This window comes from Lucilia cuprina, chromosome 5 (assembly GCF_022045245.1).
Source record: "Lucilia cuprina isolate Lc7/37 chromosome 5, ASM2204524v1, whole genome shotgun sequence".
Taxonomy (NCBI): domain Eukaryota; kingdom Metazoa; phylum Arthropoda; class Insecta; order Diptera; family Calliphoridae; genus Lucilia; species Lucilia cuprina.
Genome location: NC_060953.1, coordinates 29,310,505 through 29,327,824, shown reverse-complemented (window position 1 = coordinate 29,327,824; position 17,320 = coordinate 29,310,505). Strand labels below are relative to the sequence as shown.

The window sequence follows — 17,320 nt, the reverse complement described above, 5'->3', positions numbered from 1 at the left end:
TTAGCTTTAACCGTTTAGGCTGTGCGATGATGAATCAGTCAATCAGTCAGTCAGTCAGTCAGTCAGTCAGTCAGTCAGTAACGTTAGAATTTTATATATATAGATTATGCCGTAATGCCACACAGAGTCAAAAGCTGATTTGATGTCTAGAAGAACCATTACTGTAGATTTTCAGCTTTCAAATTTATTTGTAACAATTTTCTTGATTTTAAGAAGTGGTTGCGTTGTATTGTGTTGTCTTCTAACCAAAATTGATAAGGCGGAAATATTTGATAAACGTCAACAAAATGAAGTATTTTATCTTTAATGATTTTTTCCAATACTTTGTCTAATTGATGATAAAAAACTAATCGGTCTATAAGACTCCGGAGATTCAGCAGGTTTGTTTCGTTTAGGTATTGATATAGTTTGGAAAGTAACACAGCTTTATGCAAGCATTGAAAATATTTGTAACATACTTGATTCCCCTCTTTGGAAGATTTTTTAAACATATGTTGTTTATTTCATCTATGCCAGGTGCCTTTTTATTTTTAATAATTTTAATGCAGTTTTTTTCACAACTCTCGAAGGCAGAGAAAAAAGTACGGTTTGAATACCTTTAAAGCTGGAGGTCCACACCACGCGTTCTACGCTTTCTCGCTTTCTATGTGTCTGTCAAAGAAGTAGAATCAATGTATTTATATGCCGAATGTTACAAGCACAAAAGCGTAGAATGCCTTGACGCGTAGAATGCTTAAAGTAGATCTACTTTCTACTTTTATAAGCGTCACAAGCGGCGCACGAACATGGCAGCTGATTTTGACACATTATTTTCTTTTATTTGATAAGTAAAAACTGTAGAAAATAGATAATGGCTGAATTACGAATGATAATTAGCTTTCAGTAAAGGTATGTTTTTGTGTTTTCTTTTCAAAATTTTTGACAAATTCCAGAAAGGAGAATAATATTTATCTAATGTAGATTTTATATTATTCCACGATTTGTTCTTGTATTAAAAAATTTTCTTTCTAATAACTTTGTTCAATTTAGTCATTTGATATTGATCATTTATATCCTAATATCTTAACCAATTTCTTCTATAAATATTCCTAAATTAAATAAGGATTTTTATTTCATTAGGTAGTTTATTATCTGGTACAGATTTCCTTTTGGTGATAAAAATAAATACCTTGGAAGTGATACTATTTTTCTGAAAGGTGGATCCGAGTAGAATAAGAATATGTTTTTGAAATTTGCCAAACACCTCCAAAATCTTGAGTTACCGGGTTTTCGTACTTTCAAGCACTTATGAGTCAGTAACTTAGTTGAATCTGAATCGATTTTAAGGTTTTCCACGGACTTTGAATGCAGAAACTGAGGCCTTAATAATGACATATATAACATATTTTTTATTTTAGTTTTGCACTGTTGTACAAGTTTGGAAATGTTTTTTGAAAGTATTTTATATAGGAACCGTACCATTTATTAATTGAATAGAAAACCATGTTTATTCATGGGTAAAACACAACTTTGTTTTTAAAAATCCGTTAGCTATTGATGACATTATAGAACTTTCAAATAAGGTCCGATCAAAACAAAAATCGGTATAAATGAGTTTGCTGTAATCATCAGTGATATTGCAGATTTTTTAGACAATACGGTCTTATTTGACCTTAGTCCCCATACAAACCCTCCTTCAGAAAATGACTTCAATTCCATAATTCACCTCTTAATATTAATATCACTATGAAATTCAGAATAAATAACTTTTATATAAACATAAATCCTTCCACTAAATTTTTCGAGGATCGGCCCATACTTAACCCTATCCCCCATATAAAGCATCCTTCAGAAATCAATTTTTAAACAATTTTGTATTAAGAATAATACAATAACGTCGTCAATTGCTTACGGTTTTTTTGGGTTTAACTCATGAATAAACATGAGATTCTAATAGTTAATAAATGTTACGGTTCCCATATAAAATACTTTCATAAAACATCTCCAAACTTGGAGAAATCTGGTGAATCTCACACATATCTCTCCAAGTTACTTAAACGTTATATATGTCATTATAAAGGACTCAGCTTCTGCTTTCTAAATCCGTGGAGAAACTTAAAATCGGTCTAGATTGAACTAAGTTACTGACATATAAGTGCTTAAAGGTAGGAAAAACCTGTTTTTTATCCGTAACTCAACATTTTGGAGGTGTTTGGCAAATTTCAAAAACTTGTTCTACTCGGATCTACCTATAAACTTGACCCTATTGAACAATTTCCTAACAGTCCACCGATTAAGTTGCTCTCTTTTGCCCGGGAAAGTAACAGGTCAAGCTAGCTTATAGCTTCCCTTTAGTAGGATCTGTGAACTTCACAACCCCCTCTAAATCAGTTGGCAACAAATCGTACAATTCCCGTTAAGCTAACACAGACTCTACCCTATCATTAAAGGTTCCCCAATTTGTTTTCCTGGGATCCCTAAAAGGCGGACTCCTAGCTAAGGCAAAATTCAGTGTGAAGATAATGCGACTATGGTCCGAAAATGAACAATCCGTTGCAACCTTCCAATCCCTAACGACATCTTCCAAACGTTCACATGTCTCCAATGTTCTGTAGGTTTTAGGTTTAGGTTCACATGTCTCCAATGTTCTGTAAGAAGACTACCATTCTGTTTAGCCAATACTGTCAGTATGTTTTGGACCGTTCTTACGGGTGCCGCAATCCATACTGTTACTATTGACCGTAGCGGCAGTTCGGAAACCTGTATCCGCAATTGACAACCTTACGCCCTTAACCCAGTCTGCACCATTGAAGGATACATCCTCCGACACACCCTCAAAGATGGCGATTTCATCAATCAGCCTATTTTCAATTTATTGCCAGAAATCGGTACTGATTCTCCCATCTGAATCATTCCGATCAATGATTGCCAATTGAAGGTATACATACAAGGCTAGTTGGCTTCTTCACCTTTTTGCTGGATGAAGAGGGTTGATCATGCCCAGATCTGGCTCTCTTAATTGTCTCCTTACGGGGACCTTTAGGAGCGCCTGCCGGAAATTGATAAGACCACTTCGTTATGGTAGGTGACTTTGACACCACTGGTTTGAAGAGTATTCAGTACCGAAGTCCTTTCCCTTACTTACGTTCTTGCGGAGGTCAGTTGGAGAGTAGGCCGGAAGATTACTAGTCCTCATAACCTTTCCAGGTGTCGTGTCCACCTTGCTAGGGTTTTTGGGTGGTAGACCTTTAAACTCCGCAGACATGAGCGCATTGGTTTTCGATATACCACCCTCTTTCCCTTTGATGCTATCGACCCATCACTCTTTTGTGTGCAGAGCAGGAGCCTCTCCCTTGACGAGAACTTTGAAGAATCAGCCTTTGCCTTCTTGTTCTTTAAAGTCCCGTTCCTAACCTTCTCCTTCGTTTGGCCTGTATCATTAATATAACGTGGATCGGATCGGATCCTCTTGGCCTCGTCAAATAGAGATAATTTCTCCAGCTTCTGTGTGGCACTAATTTCACCAAACGAGTCACTTAACACCTCCAGAAGACCCTCCACGTCTAAGACGGCCAGAACCTGACCTTTATGCTCAACAATTCTGGCATGGAGGTCAGTAAGGGTAACGTCACCGTCCTCCCATGTACTGTCCAACTCCCCATCATCCCCATTGGCCGTGACGTTTGGATTGTCTTTCCCTTACAGGTCGTGTCCCTACTCTCATTCTTGTCTGCTACCACTCACCTTGATCTTAAAAGTGCATATATAGCCCTTACTGCCCAGCTGGTTCAAAAAATTAATAGCCCAATTCTCGATCTGATGTATTTGTGCATTTGTATTTATTCAAATGCTTCTAGAAGATACATTATAATCATATTTGTCCATTTTTATTCAATTTCTTTTTTTATTGTTTTTTATTATTTGCCTATGTAAAATTTTAATTAAGCAACTTTTTATTGCATTTTTTTAAAAATAATCTTACATATAATTAAATTTTCTACCAGAAAAAGTAAAATCGTAATATTTATTAACAAGATTTTTGATAAAATGTGAGCATATTGTTAATTTTTTTAGTCAATAAAGTATTTTGCTTTTTTAGATTTTTTGTTAATTTTTTTAATAATGCTGTATTATGTAGTGAGATATTTTAATAGTGATTCATCTAAATTTGGACAAATTGGATTTATTGTCTTATATATCTATATATATTATTTTTGTGAAATCAAAAATAATTCTTGTATATTAGTAAATAATTTTGTTACGAAATTAACTTTCGTTAAATATTAAATGCCTTAACGAAATTATTTTTGTAAAAGAGAACAAAGTTTCTTGATATATACGATAGGTTTTCGTACTTTCGTAAAATTAAAAAAGGAGTTGATTAAACAATATTTCGTATTATACACGAAATTTTCGTTTACGTTACGTTTTTTTTTCGTAAAGATAAGCATGGATTATTTTATATATTATAACAACAAAATTTGTGTTTTTGGTCATTTTGCATATTAAACAAAAGCTTCGTTAGGAAAACCCCATCTATATGGGGAGTGCTGTGTGAATTTTATTAAGAATTGTATAAAATTGACACTTATTCAATGAAGCTAACACTAAGTTTCATCCTATTCACTCTAAATATGGGGACATCACCGTATACCACTATAGAACTATTACATGCTAAAATATTGATTTTCTGCCTCATATTTTGAATGCTTTATTTTATGAACAAAATATATTGAGCGTATCTACATTTGGATAGTTATTCTTGATTTTATTTCTAAATATATATAAGTGTGTGTATTAGCTGAAAATATAACTTTTGTGCACATTAGGTGATAATGACCACCTCGATTTATAAATACCTAAATTAAGTATTTTTCCTGTACCACACGATAGTGCATTTTATAATAGATCCAAGCAACCTAAGGTTTGTTCAGAGGTCAACAATTAAACATAATGTTCTTACTATTTCGAAAGACCACTCAGTGCGTTTTTTTCTGATAATTCTTAGAATTATTTCATCAATTAATTTACTTTATATTTTATGATGATATAGATAAACATTTCACAGTTGTATTTCACTGATTTACACTTGTTCTACAAACTAAACTTATTTTTACATAAGAATTGCCTCATTATTTTCCTTTAAACATTTTTTAAAGCAAATAACTTTTCTATTTCTCACAATGAGGACATGATCTTTAATATTGCAATTGAAAAGTATTTAACACGTCTCCTGTTAACAATAAAATAATAAATTCTAAATAGTAATTAAAAATAATTTGAAAACCCCAACGAAATTAATTAAAATACACTAAACCATTTGCATTAAATTGTGAATTAAGCTGATATGTAAAATAGCAATAAAAATGTTAAAATTAGCAAGATATGAAATTTATACATTTATAACAAATATAAAAACATATGCAGCAACAAAACCATACCATTTTGATACAAATTCTATAAATCAAAAAGAATAATAGTTAAAAGTTATTTTGAGTTACTGACTATAAACATGCATTTGCAAAGAAATCCTTGCCCTTGTAATATATATTTTTGATATTTAGATAAAAGAAGTTCCTGAAAAAAGAGCAAGATCATCAAGCCCTTTAACATTAAATGAAAGCAATGAAACTGAAATAAAGAATGCCGAAAAAAAATTTAGAGCTAAATCTCCAGAATTTTACAAGAGTATAAATGAAATGTTCCCGAAATTTGACAAAATAGCTACAAATCACATTGATAACATTGCAAATACCACTTTAAATGCTGCTGAAGAGAAAATGAAATCTTTGTCAAATGAAATTGATACTTTAAATGAAATTCTTCACACAAAAGAAATGGAATGGAACCGCTTGTTGCACTTAAAAATGGTTAAAGAAGAAATTTATTCCCGATTGAGCCAAAAGAGACACACCCTTCAATTAAAAGAAAGTTATACAAAAAAACAAGGTCAAAATACATTGTTGGAATTAAAGGAACTTGAATTATATTTATCAGAAAAGAAAGCTAATTCATCGGAAGCAAATAATTCGTCTATAACAATTCAAAAACTTATAGAAAATAGGGCTAATATGAATACAGAAGATTTGGAACGAGAAAAAAATAATACGAGTCGTCTACATAGGTAATGAATTTTAATCATATTTAAATGTAAAATATTTTATATTTACCGAATATGCAATTTCAGTCTTTTAGTTTCTCGTAATATGCTACATAGTGCTGACTCATCAGAAAATACATCTGTTGTCATTAATGGCGATACTCAAAGTTTGGGAGTAACAAGTAAGAATTCAGAGTTTTATAATCACGTAGATGGCGGATGTTCACTTTCTAATAAGGGAAGACAAGGAGAATTCAGAGACGTTAAAAGTTTAATTGCAGATTTCAGACAAAAAAATCCAGATTTGTTACCGCGAGTTGGTAAGCGAATAAAGTCAAGGGAATCCAACGCACAACAACATAACTTTAGTATTCCATTATTTGTACGTGTCAACAATAAATATATTTAATTAAGATTATTTAATAAAATATTATGTTATTTTATAATTACAGGAGAAAACACGTCCACAATATTTTTCCAAAGACCATCAGCATGAGTACTATCCTTTATCAAATTCGGTAGAAGAAATTTCTATTACTCCAATTGGTCGTGCTAAAAAGTTATCGTCAAGTCATGATATTGATTTTGTCAACACAATGGTATGTACAAATCTAAATTTTATTTACGTACATATGTACATACATTTTTATACAACAAGGTTGGCAACTGATACCGTTATTAATACCGATACTGATTAAATACCATTTGGAATTGATTACCGGTATTGATAACGATACCGAAATAAGTTATTCGAATACCGTTGCCATTATACGGGTACAATGCCGTTATCATAAAGGTATTACACCAGTTGCAATATCGATATTTTGTTAGCTTTTAAATTGTTAGATATTTTCAAAATATCAATCATGTCTGTGATATTGTGATGTCGATGTCTTATTACAATGCAATGTATATACCCAAGCAGAGGAGTCTCTAGAAATTTTTATTGATTCAGTTTGCTTCTTATTAAACTCCAAAATAAAATATAACAAATGGTCCGACTCTAAGCATGTGTTAGTGAAAAAGTACCTAACTCTGAATATGTTTTGAAATTATGTAAATATGTATATATTTAAAAACTTATTTAAATTTTATACATAGCCTTTGAGAACAAATTTGATAATGTTTGTTTTCAAATGGAAAATTGGTACCTTTCCATACACAAAAAGACATATAGTAGTATACAAAGTATAACAAGTAGTCCGACTCTTTGACAGCAGTACCTAACTCTAAGCATGTGTTTGTGAAAAAGTACCTAACTCTAAATATGTGTTGGTAACAAAAAAGTATATGTATTGGTGCATTCTAAACACACAGAGTTTTATAAAAAATTACAATTTTAAATTTGTTTGAATTTTCAATACCAAAAATTTAAACTATGTTTGTAAAACAAGATTCAACAACAACAAAAATGAAATGTCAATAAATTAATACATTTTTTCTGCAGTTCATAAAAATTAAACAAAATTCTAAATGAAAAATGCATTAAAACTATTTACAAAAATTGCAGTTTTTTGTGGATAACTGCAATTTCGCGTTCGATCCTTAAAAATGGTCAAAAAAGTAAGTTAAACATTTGAGTGTTTTGACAAGTTTAAATTTCTCACAAGAGAGTCGAATTCACACGGCACTCGTAGATGTGAGAGAGTAATTTCCTATATGTGAAAGTTGGACTACTTGTTATACTTTTGTAGTATAACCGATTAACAAAAACTTATTATTAAGCAATAAAATTACTGTATATCTTATACAAATTTCAAAATATTTATAATAAATTTACTTTCTGTATTATTTTTATAATTACTTTTTTCATAGTAATAAGTTATTCTGATTTATCTACTTCTTAGAATGGGTTCATGCAGAATCATTTCAGATTTCTGAAAAGAAATCTTTAAAATAATGATATCGCCTTTACTTCTACATCCAGTTTTGTCAATTTCTAGAGAATTTCTAATAAGTTCTTTAGCAATACATAGTTATACACTAGTTCATTGGAACGTATGAATTCTGGAACTCGTTGATAAATCTCAAAAAATAAATTTAATAAACTTAATTAAAATAAATAATTTGTTATATTTGAGAAAAAATTAACAGAATTGAATTTAAATTAGTGGAAAATTATAATTTTGTTTGTTATTGGAAGAAAAATATAGTAGAAAAGAAATAACTATTAAAACAATATGCACTTGCCTCTTATTCGATTAACCGAATAATTTTGAATTATCCGATTATTAACCGGCCAACTTAAAACCCCGAATATACCGAATAAGGCAAAAACCAAAATAATTGAATACTCTAATATATACGCGAAACTGAAGTAGTTTTCAAACAAAAATTTTTAATTCTCTTCACACAGACGAGCTCTGACAGAATAAACTTCAAATTTTCTTCGCAAAATTGCGAGGATATTAGCACTTATTAATTTTTCTTATCAATTAAACTTAATGTTTATTATTTTTTGCAACACTTATATTTATTTAAAATCCAGAAAATAATTTATATTTTACAAATGAAAAGCTTTTAAAAGTATTATATAATTTGTTTACTGTGCCTTGTTTCTGTATTTTTCTCGAATCAAGAAAAAAAAAAATAAAAATATATGTAATAGTTAATCAGTTTATTTTAAAATTGTGCGCATTCAAATTTAACAAGATATATTTAAATATAAAGCCCCTTCTTATCTCCCAATTTAGAGCCATCCGTGTAACAACGGATTCCTACTAATATTTGCCCCTATCTCCTTGTTGTCACCTGTAGCAAAGATTTTGGAATCACTACTACTACCAACCCTGAAAGAGCATTTCCCGCTCGCCAAACACCAGCATGGATTCAGGGAAGCGCATAGCACCACAACAGCTCTAACTCAGATAACCTCACAGATCGCCAATGGCCTCAATCAGCAACGGCCGTGTCAGCGTACCATCGTCGCCGCCCTGGATTTATCCAAGGCCTTTGATACGGTCGATCACTCGATGCTGATAAATGACATCGCTAACTCAACACTCCCCAATGGGAGTGTTGAGTTAGTGTTAGGCGTGCCTCAAGGAGGAGTATTGTCACCTTTACTCTTCAATATTTATCTTGCCGGGCTTCCTGAACCCCCCACTGATGTCTCGTTGGTGTCGTATGCAGGCACTCTAGAACCATCTTGGCACAATTAAGAGCAGGTTGGTGCAGTTTCCTCAACTGCTACCGTGAACGTATCGTTCCAGGCACTTTAAATCGTTGCCCAGCCTGCCATCAAAGTCCTCATGACACGCATTTATTCAATTGTCCTGCTAGGTCTACAAATTTGCGCCCCATAGACCTATGGTTAAGACCGACTGAGGTGGCGCAGTTTCTCCAGCTCCCCCTTCCCCCCACAGACACAAACTCAAATAATTAAATATTTCTTATTCTAATTTAAGGAAAGAACTATCGGCCACAGTCGAACTGTTACAACAACAACAACGACTAATATTTGCTCTAATGTTCCGCTTGACCAAGACATTCTATCTGGGATCAGCGTTTCAAAGTTTCCGACATATTCTGTGTCTGGTATACGATTAGGCACGTCCGATGATTGTGTATAACCTTCCAATGTGTTCAGTATACATTGATGACGTGTCCTATAACCGCTTTTGGTTATAGGACCAATAAGGAGCCGTTCGGCTGTAAGCGCCGCCTCATATCTTAAATATGTTTTAATGGGTGGAATATCTAGCAGAGCCTTGATTGAAGTAGTACACATGGCACCACTTATTCCAAGCAGAATAAGCTAGAATTGGTCAAATTACACTTTTATAAAGCCAATTTGTCACAGTAGAACTAATACCCCATTTCATGCCTATAGTTCTTCTTCATATCGCCCAGCACCGATGTGCTTTGTTGATCCCAACCTCTATGTGGTGTCTCCATTTTTATTTTAGGTCGAGAATTACACCTAAGTACTTAACTTTGTCTGTCACTGGTATCTTCTCACCCAGGATGCAAGGTTGGTATACGTAGAAATTTTTGTCTATCTTGTGAAAAGACAGATTTCCGTTTTTGCCGGGTTATTGAAACCTCTCAGTAGAGCCTAGCTTAAGGTCGTATTTAGAGCCTCCTCAGGTCTTCTACACAAGTAATTTGGATCCTTTCCCTTTAAAAATATTACTGCATAACAGACAGGTCTAAGTCCTTTCTCGGTAAGGGTCCTTAGGGGGCTATTAATCGTGGTATCCGAGAGTAAAGTTTACAAAATGCCACTCTGTGGTATACCGCGAAATACCTTTTTCCTGATAGTTATATAGTACATCTATCAGCTTATCCATTTATTCCTTAGCATGTGGTTGATCCAGTTACGTAGCACCCGGTCAACATAAAACTGTCCTCGAACGATTTAACCAATGCACTTGTGAGCATTTCTACTTTAGCGTCTAGGTCCTCTTTATTTTGACATTGAAAAGTGTCCTGACATAAACGGTTCTTTAGTAAAGAACCGAACTTTGTACAATTAGTTTTAGACTTATTCCGAAACTTTATCGGCTTTGGTGGCGGCCGTAGTATTTTGAATCTCATGTGCCGATGGTCAGAAAAGGAGTACTAGTCGAAAACTCGCCAATCCTGAATATCGTTTATAAGCTCTTCTAAACATATAGTTGTTTCTACTGATTCTATTGACGAAGGTGGCTTTATTACGTAAGTTCGAGGTTGTGTTAAAACCTAGACCATGGTTTATATCCTGAATAAACATTTCCTCAGTTAAATTTTCATCGATGTTCTGATTAAAATCCTCATCAAATGAGTCATCCAAGGAATATGGCTTAACATCGCCGGTAAAGGGATTTTCCTTAAAACAGTCATCTGATTTATATGTTGTTATTGTCTTTGATTTTGTTAATTGCATAATTTGGGAGTATGAATTTTGTAGAGGCGTGAGAGAATTTTGATATGTCAGTTGAGTTTCTGCTGTATTATCAGTGTTGTCGTTGTTTGTAGTGGTAGCATGTTTTTTGCGTCAAAATTTTCATTGAGATTTGTAATTGAATCATGAGCTTTTGTTGTGTTTAAATTTTCGTTGAAATATGTGGGTGAGTTAAGTGAGATCATTTAAGAGCATGAGAATGGTTCTCGAGCTTCCGCGTTAATATAAGTGGTTTTGTTTGAATTTGTTGAATGTTGAGTATTTGTTTAAGAAATTTGCCTTAAGAAATTTCTCGGCAGTTTTATTTTCAGGTACTTTCAATAACAAGTCTCCGCTTGATAGGATGATGTTTCTGTTAGTGGTATGAAGTGTTCTGTTCGTGGTCTTTGTATTTTGTTGGATCTGTTCTTATCGGAGGGAAAATCCAATTCCCGAAACCGTGTGTAATCCGGGGGATGAACCCCGTTCATCTAGAGACTGTCAGTCTTAGACAAATTTTTTTCTACGAAATTACTACTAGTGCAAAAAATTTTACAATTTTATTTTATTATTTTGTAACGAAGATAGTATCAAACAAATAATAAATAAGAAATGAAACTGTTGTCAAAAGTACCTAAGTCTACTGTCACCCGGTACCTAACTCTAAGAATGTATTAGTAGAATTCTCTAGTCAACATAATTGCAAAAAATAGTATTGAAAAATATTGAAAAAAAATTATTTCATTTCAATTTATACTTTGAAAGGCTTTTAAGATATTTTGCACATATTTTATCTATAAACATTTTATAGACACGTCTATTTGTTTTTTAATCTTTAATATTGAAAAAAATAAATTATTTATTTGAAATATCTTTTTCGTTTACCATACGAAAATTTAAAACATTGCTTTTTTAGTTTTAATTTCAAACAACAAAAATTCAATATCATAAAACAAAAAATATTTTTTTTCGTTTGTAAAAAATATATTATTTTCGGATTATTAAATGTGTTTAAATTGTACAAAAAAATTATAAAATATAATGTTAAGTGATAAAAAATATTTCAAAGTGCTATTATCCTCAAATTTTCGCGAAAAAGTTTTGAGAGAGAATAAAATTTTTACATATGTATGTGTTGGATTTACACAGCACTCGTCTGTGAGAAGAGCGTAATGTTATTGTTGTGAAAAAATGACAGCGTTTCACTATTGACAGCGAAACACTATTTGAATTATTCGGTTTTTTGTATATAAGGAGTGAGATCGAAAAATTCTTAACACACGTTTTTCATTAAATTTTTCAACCAAAGTATTATTTGATTTTTTTTGATCAAGTTACCTTTGAAAAACATGTCAGTTATTATGTGTAATGTCAATTATATTATTTTTTTGTTAATCTGATTAAAATGAGTGACCAGAAAAAAGTGCGTACTGAAATTATTAAATATTTTCAACTAAACCCAACTTGGTCTTACAAAAAGTTGGCCAAGCATACAAAGGTCTGCCGTCAAACTGTTTCCAATATTATTAAACAGTACCGGGAGAACTTGTCAGTTGATAGAAAACCTGGTTCAGGTAGAAGGAATGGTCCACATAATGTTTCTAAAGCCAAAAAAATAGAACGCATTTTCAAAAGAGCTCCCAACACATCCGGTAGGAAAGCAGCTCGGTTAGCTCAGTGCTCGGACTATTTGGTACGAAAAGTTAAAGCTAATGCAGGTTTAAAAACATGCAAGGCTCAAAAAGTTCCTGACAGGAACGCTGCTAAAAATTTAGAGGCCAAAAACAGAGCACGGAAATTGAAGTCAAGTTTTATAAAAAATATTCTTGCTGCATAATGGATGACGAAACGTATGTTCTGGCAGATTTTTCGCAACTTCCAGGTCAAAAGTTTTATGTTGCTGATGCTCGAGGGAATGTTGAAGAAAAGTTTAGGACCCAAAACCAGACAAAATTTCCCAGAAAGTTCTTGGTATGGCAAGCAATATGCAGTTGCGGCAAAAGAAGCCAATCATTTGTTACAGCGGGCTCTTTAAATACCGAAATTTACATCAAGGAATGTTTACAAAAAAGGCTGCTTCCATTCATAAGACTTCATAATGTGTCCACTTATTTTTGGCCTGACTTGGCATCCTGTCACTATGGTAAACAAGCCCTTGAGTGGTACAAGAACAATAATGTGGTATTTGTACCAAGAGAGGCAAATCCTCCAAACTGCCCGGAGCTAAGGCCAGTGGAGAGATATTGGGCTCTTGTTAAAAGAGAATTGAAGAGTACAAAAAAGGTGTCCAAAACTGTGGTAGATTTTAAACGGAGATGGACTACATGTTCGAGCAAAGTGACAGAAAGCACTATAAAAACGTTAATGGAAGGGTTTCCGAAAAGGGTTCAAAATTTCATCACTAGTGATTAAAACTATAATAATATTTTTTTTTTGTAAATTGTAATAATAATTTGAATCAAATAAAAAAATAAAGCTGTAAGTTTAGTGGTTTCTTTTTTATAAACATATATGTATGTTAAGAATTTTTCGATCTCACTCCTTATAATCTGTACATTCTATATATATTATTTACCTGCCTCACTTAGAGAAAAGACGAAAATAATGTTAAATTAAAAAAGGTTTCATTTTCGATTCAAAAACTTTTAACTACTTTTCGTCACAAATTTTCTTTCAGATTTCTAATTCTATCTTTATGATTTGAAATAAATTACATTATTTCGAAGCAGAGGAACTCAGCTTCATTAGAACACAGAGTTAATACTAATTGCCTAAAGTTTCCTGCACGCATAGATTTTTATATAAAGAAATTACTATTTTTAAGATTTTCAACGAGTTCTAGAATTCATACGTTCCATTGAACACTAGTTCAACTATAACTGTTGCTGAAAACATTTTAGAAATATGTACTTAAGAACACAACAATGTTCCCAAAAAACTCTTTGTAGAAATAAAGGCGATATAATTATTTCCATGATTTCTTTTCAAAATTCATCAAATAAATTTTCTTTATTATTCGTTATTTGAAAATTGACAATTTTCATTTATTCGAACGATTAATCGTCAAAATCGATTAACCGAACGACTATTAATCGTTTACATTCTATTCAAAACTTAAAAAAAAATGTGTTGCGTGCAAACGAATGTCTACCACTGTATACTGCCGGGTAAAATTTGTTTGTGTATGTAAACTGTCAATTTATCGCTAGCATATAACATAATCAGAAAATGGTGCTAAATATGATTTGTTAGAGTTTGATATGTTATTAACAGGGAAACCAAAATATGCAAATGCATGTTTTTTGTGGTGCGTCGTATGGACTCATGGATAAGATATTTATACGTTTCAGACCAATTTAAGAATTTTGGCATCGATTTGTTAGAGCATATTTTTGCATATTTTACCCATAAGAGCATAATTTTGCATGATTTGACTTTTTTAGCATATTTAAGGCATATTTTCGAGTTTTTAGAGCATATTTTACTTTTTAAGTGCATATTTTGATGTTTTCGCTTTTTTTCGTTTTTGTACATTTTCAAAACTTTATTTAAAAAAAATAAAATTTAATTTTTTTATTTTTAATTTTTCAGCCTATTTTACAATTTTGAAAAAAAAAATTCGTTTGTAGAACTTAATAACTGCAAAAAATACATTTCAATTATATTATTTTTTAAAATGATTACATTTTGTATAATAAATTATTATATTTGAATATATTTATAAATATGTATTCATGATAGTTCAATAAACATTACATTTTAAATCAGACATAAAACCTATTACTTTTGATTTCATGAGACCAATCCATTTTTATAGCTTAAAAAACTAATTATTGGAATTTATGACAACACCGATTAAAATGTCAGTTTAGAAGGTATGAATACAATTGGTAGAAATGTGTCAAACTTTGTCGTTTGAAATATGTTTTTTGGGGTCCAAATGGTTTCATGTTATTTATTGGTTATCTGAACGTAAAACGGAATTCTATTAAACTAGTTCTTCGAACTATGAAATGAGTCAATTATAAAAAATCTTGTAGGATGAAATATGACACTAAACATTTATTATTTCATTACAATTTCTGTCTTTTTGAGCTTTTCAATGTTAAAAAATAATGAAAAATTTTATTTTTAGAGCATATTTTTTAAATTTTAAGAGTATATTTTGAGTTTTTTACGGCATATTTAAAGCGCTTAAAACACTTTTTTAAGAGCATGTTTTCGGTTTCCCTGGTTATTAACCATGGTTCAGATATATTCATATACAGACACTTAAATTGATACATTCGTAAATAATTATGAGTGAATATAGAAAAAACAGTTTTTCACAATAAACAAAAAACTCAACAAGCGCAGCAAAGTGGGTTGGCGTCGCTTTGTTTCGGAAATAGCTAATATAATTTGTAAAACAAAAAACAAAACGTTGCACGGTGGTAAAGTCCGGCCAAAAATCTATAACTATTTTATTTCTTTAAATAAATAGCTGAAATTTTCCACAAATGTTTCTTATATTTATGGTTTGTTTGGTACTGAATAAGGGCCAGAAAACTCCTTATATACGTTAAATATGAAGCAATTTCCATGAAATTTTGCACATGGCAGTATGGCAGACATCGGGTTATATTTAACCCTAGTCCCCGCATAAGAGTCTTAAATGCTGATAATTGGGATAAAAATACTAGTAAAGCAACGAAATTTGACACAAAATAACTTAACCTTCAGTTAATAACATTAACGCTCATTACTGGCTTTAAAATATGGCAATGAAAAAATCCATGTCTAATATATACGAAAAATGTACATTGTATGAAATATTTTACCATCAAAAATTTATCAGAATTAAATAATTGAATGAAATCATTTTTGGCCGGAACTGACCACCATGCGTTGGTGTATTATCAAAAATTTAAATTCATTTAAATTAAAAGTCTTATTTGCTATACATTTTCGAATATAAGAGTGCTAAATAAAATACACATAGGTACTCATTTGAGTAAGGTTTACGAAAATAATAATTTTCTCAATTTTGAGTATAACAAGTAGGAAAGTATAGTCGGCCATTGCCGACCATATAATAACCAACACCATGAGCATATTTTTAAAATTTTCATTTTTCATAAAGAAATTTTTATGTTGAATTTCACCTTAATTCCAAAGTATTTCAGCAATTTATTGATAAAAAAAACAAAATTTTCTAAATAGGTCAAATATAGGCCGATTTGGGAAAAGAATATATTTTTAAATAACAGTTAGTTTTGTTGAATTTCATTACGATTAAAATGGTTACAAGTCAATTTAAGACGTTTAAGACATATTTTGAAGGGGGTTTGTATGGGGGCTAGGGTCAAATAAGGACCGATCATTGCGAAAATCTGCTGTAACATTTATACTTATATAAAACTTATTATGCCAATTTTTAGAGAGATAAAGAATATTTGACGCAATTATGGTATAAAAAGTCCAAATCGGGAGGTACGATTGTATGGGGGCTAGGTGAAATAATGGATCGATTTCAACCATTTTCAATAGGCTTTGTCTCTGTGCCAAAAAACATGCTTGGTCCAAATTTCATCAAATTTTCTTGAAAATTGCGGCCCGGACCTTCGTTAATCAAAAACGATTACCTGACATGCAATGTCAATAATTAGAAAAAAATATTTTTTCATTTATTTTAAAAAATTACAGATTTTTTGTGCACAACCGTAATTTCGAGTACAATCCTTAAAAGTGGCCAAAAAGTAAGTTAAACATTTGAGGGTTTTGACAAGTTTAAATTTCTCACAAGAGAGTCAAATTCACACGACACTCGTAGATGTGAGAGAGTAATTTCCTGTATATGAGAGTCGGACTACTTGTTATACTTTGGTAGGTACATAAAATATAAATAAATATATTTATACAATTTTGATATTGTTTATATATATGATACTTTAGAATAAGAAGTTATTGAAATCAATTTAAATATATGCACTAAAATGATATCAAAATGTAATTGCTTATATAAAAATTGGCATATATCCCAATTAAATGGCAAGATGCAAGGGTAATATTTATACCCAAACCAGAGAAACGTAGCTATGCGACACCTAAGTCCTATCGACCGATAAGTCTTACGTCCTTCCTACTTAAAACCTTGGAACGGATAGTTGATATCATGGTTAAAAGCAGTATACCATAGACAGACCTTAAATATAAGCACCATGCCTTTATAAAGGGACGATCGGACGAAACCGTTCTAAATGAAGTCGTCCACTACGACGAAACCGTTCTAAATGAAGTCGTCCACTACATAGGTGAATCTTTCTATAGCAAACTGTATACACTGGCGGTATGCATTGACATCGAAGGCGCATTCAATAACGTGCACACTGATACTC

General features: G+C 31.7%; 1 protein-coding gene across 2 annotated transcripts in view; it reads left to right on the top strand.

Moving 5' to 3' along the window:
- The window catches only part of LOC111687888, a 112,060-nt gene that overhangs the window by 64,422 nt on the left and 30,318 nt on the right, over positions 1-17,320 (top strand). For both annotated transcript variants that reach the window (XM_046953253.1, XM_046953252.1), the window contains exons 3-5: positions 5,544-6,103; positions 6,167-6,461; positions 6,532-6,678. In XM_046953253.1, the coding sequence (XP_046809209.1) occupies positions 5,544-6,103; positions 6,167-6,461; positions 6,532-6,678 (1,002 nt within the window). The remainder of the gene's footprint in view (positions 1-5,543; positions 6,104-6,166; positions 6,462-6,531; positions 6,679-17,320) is intronic.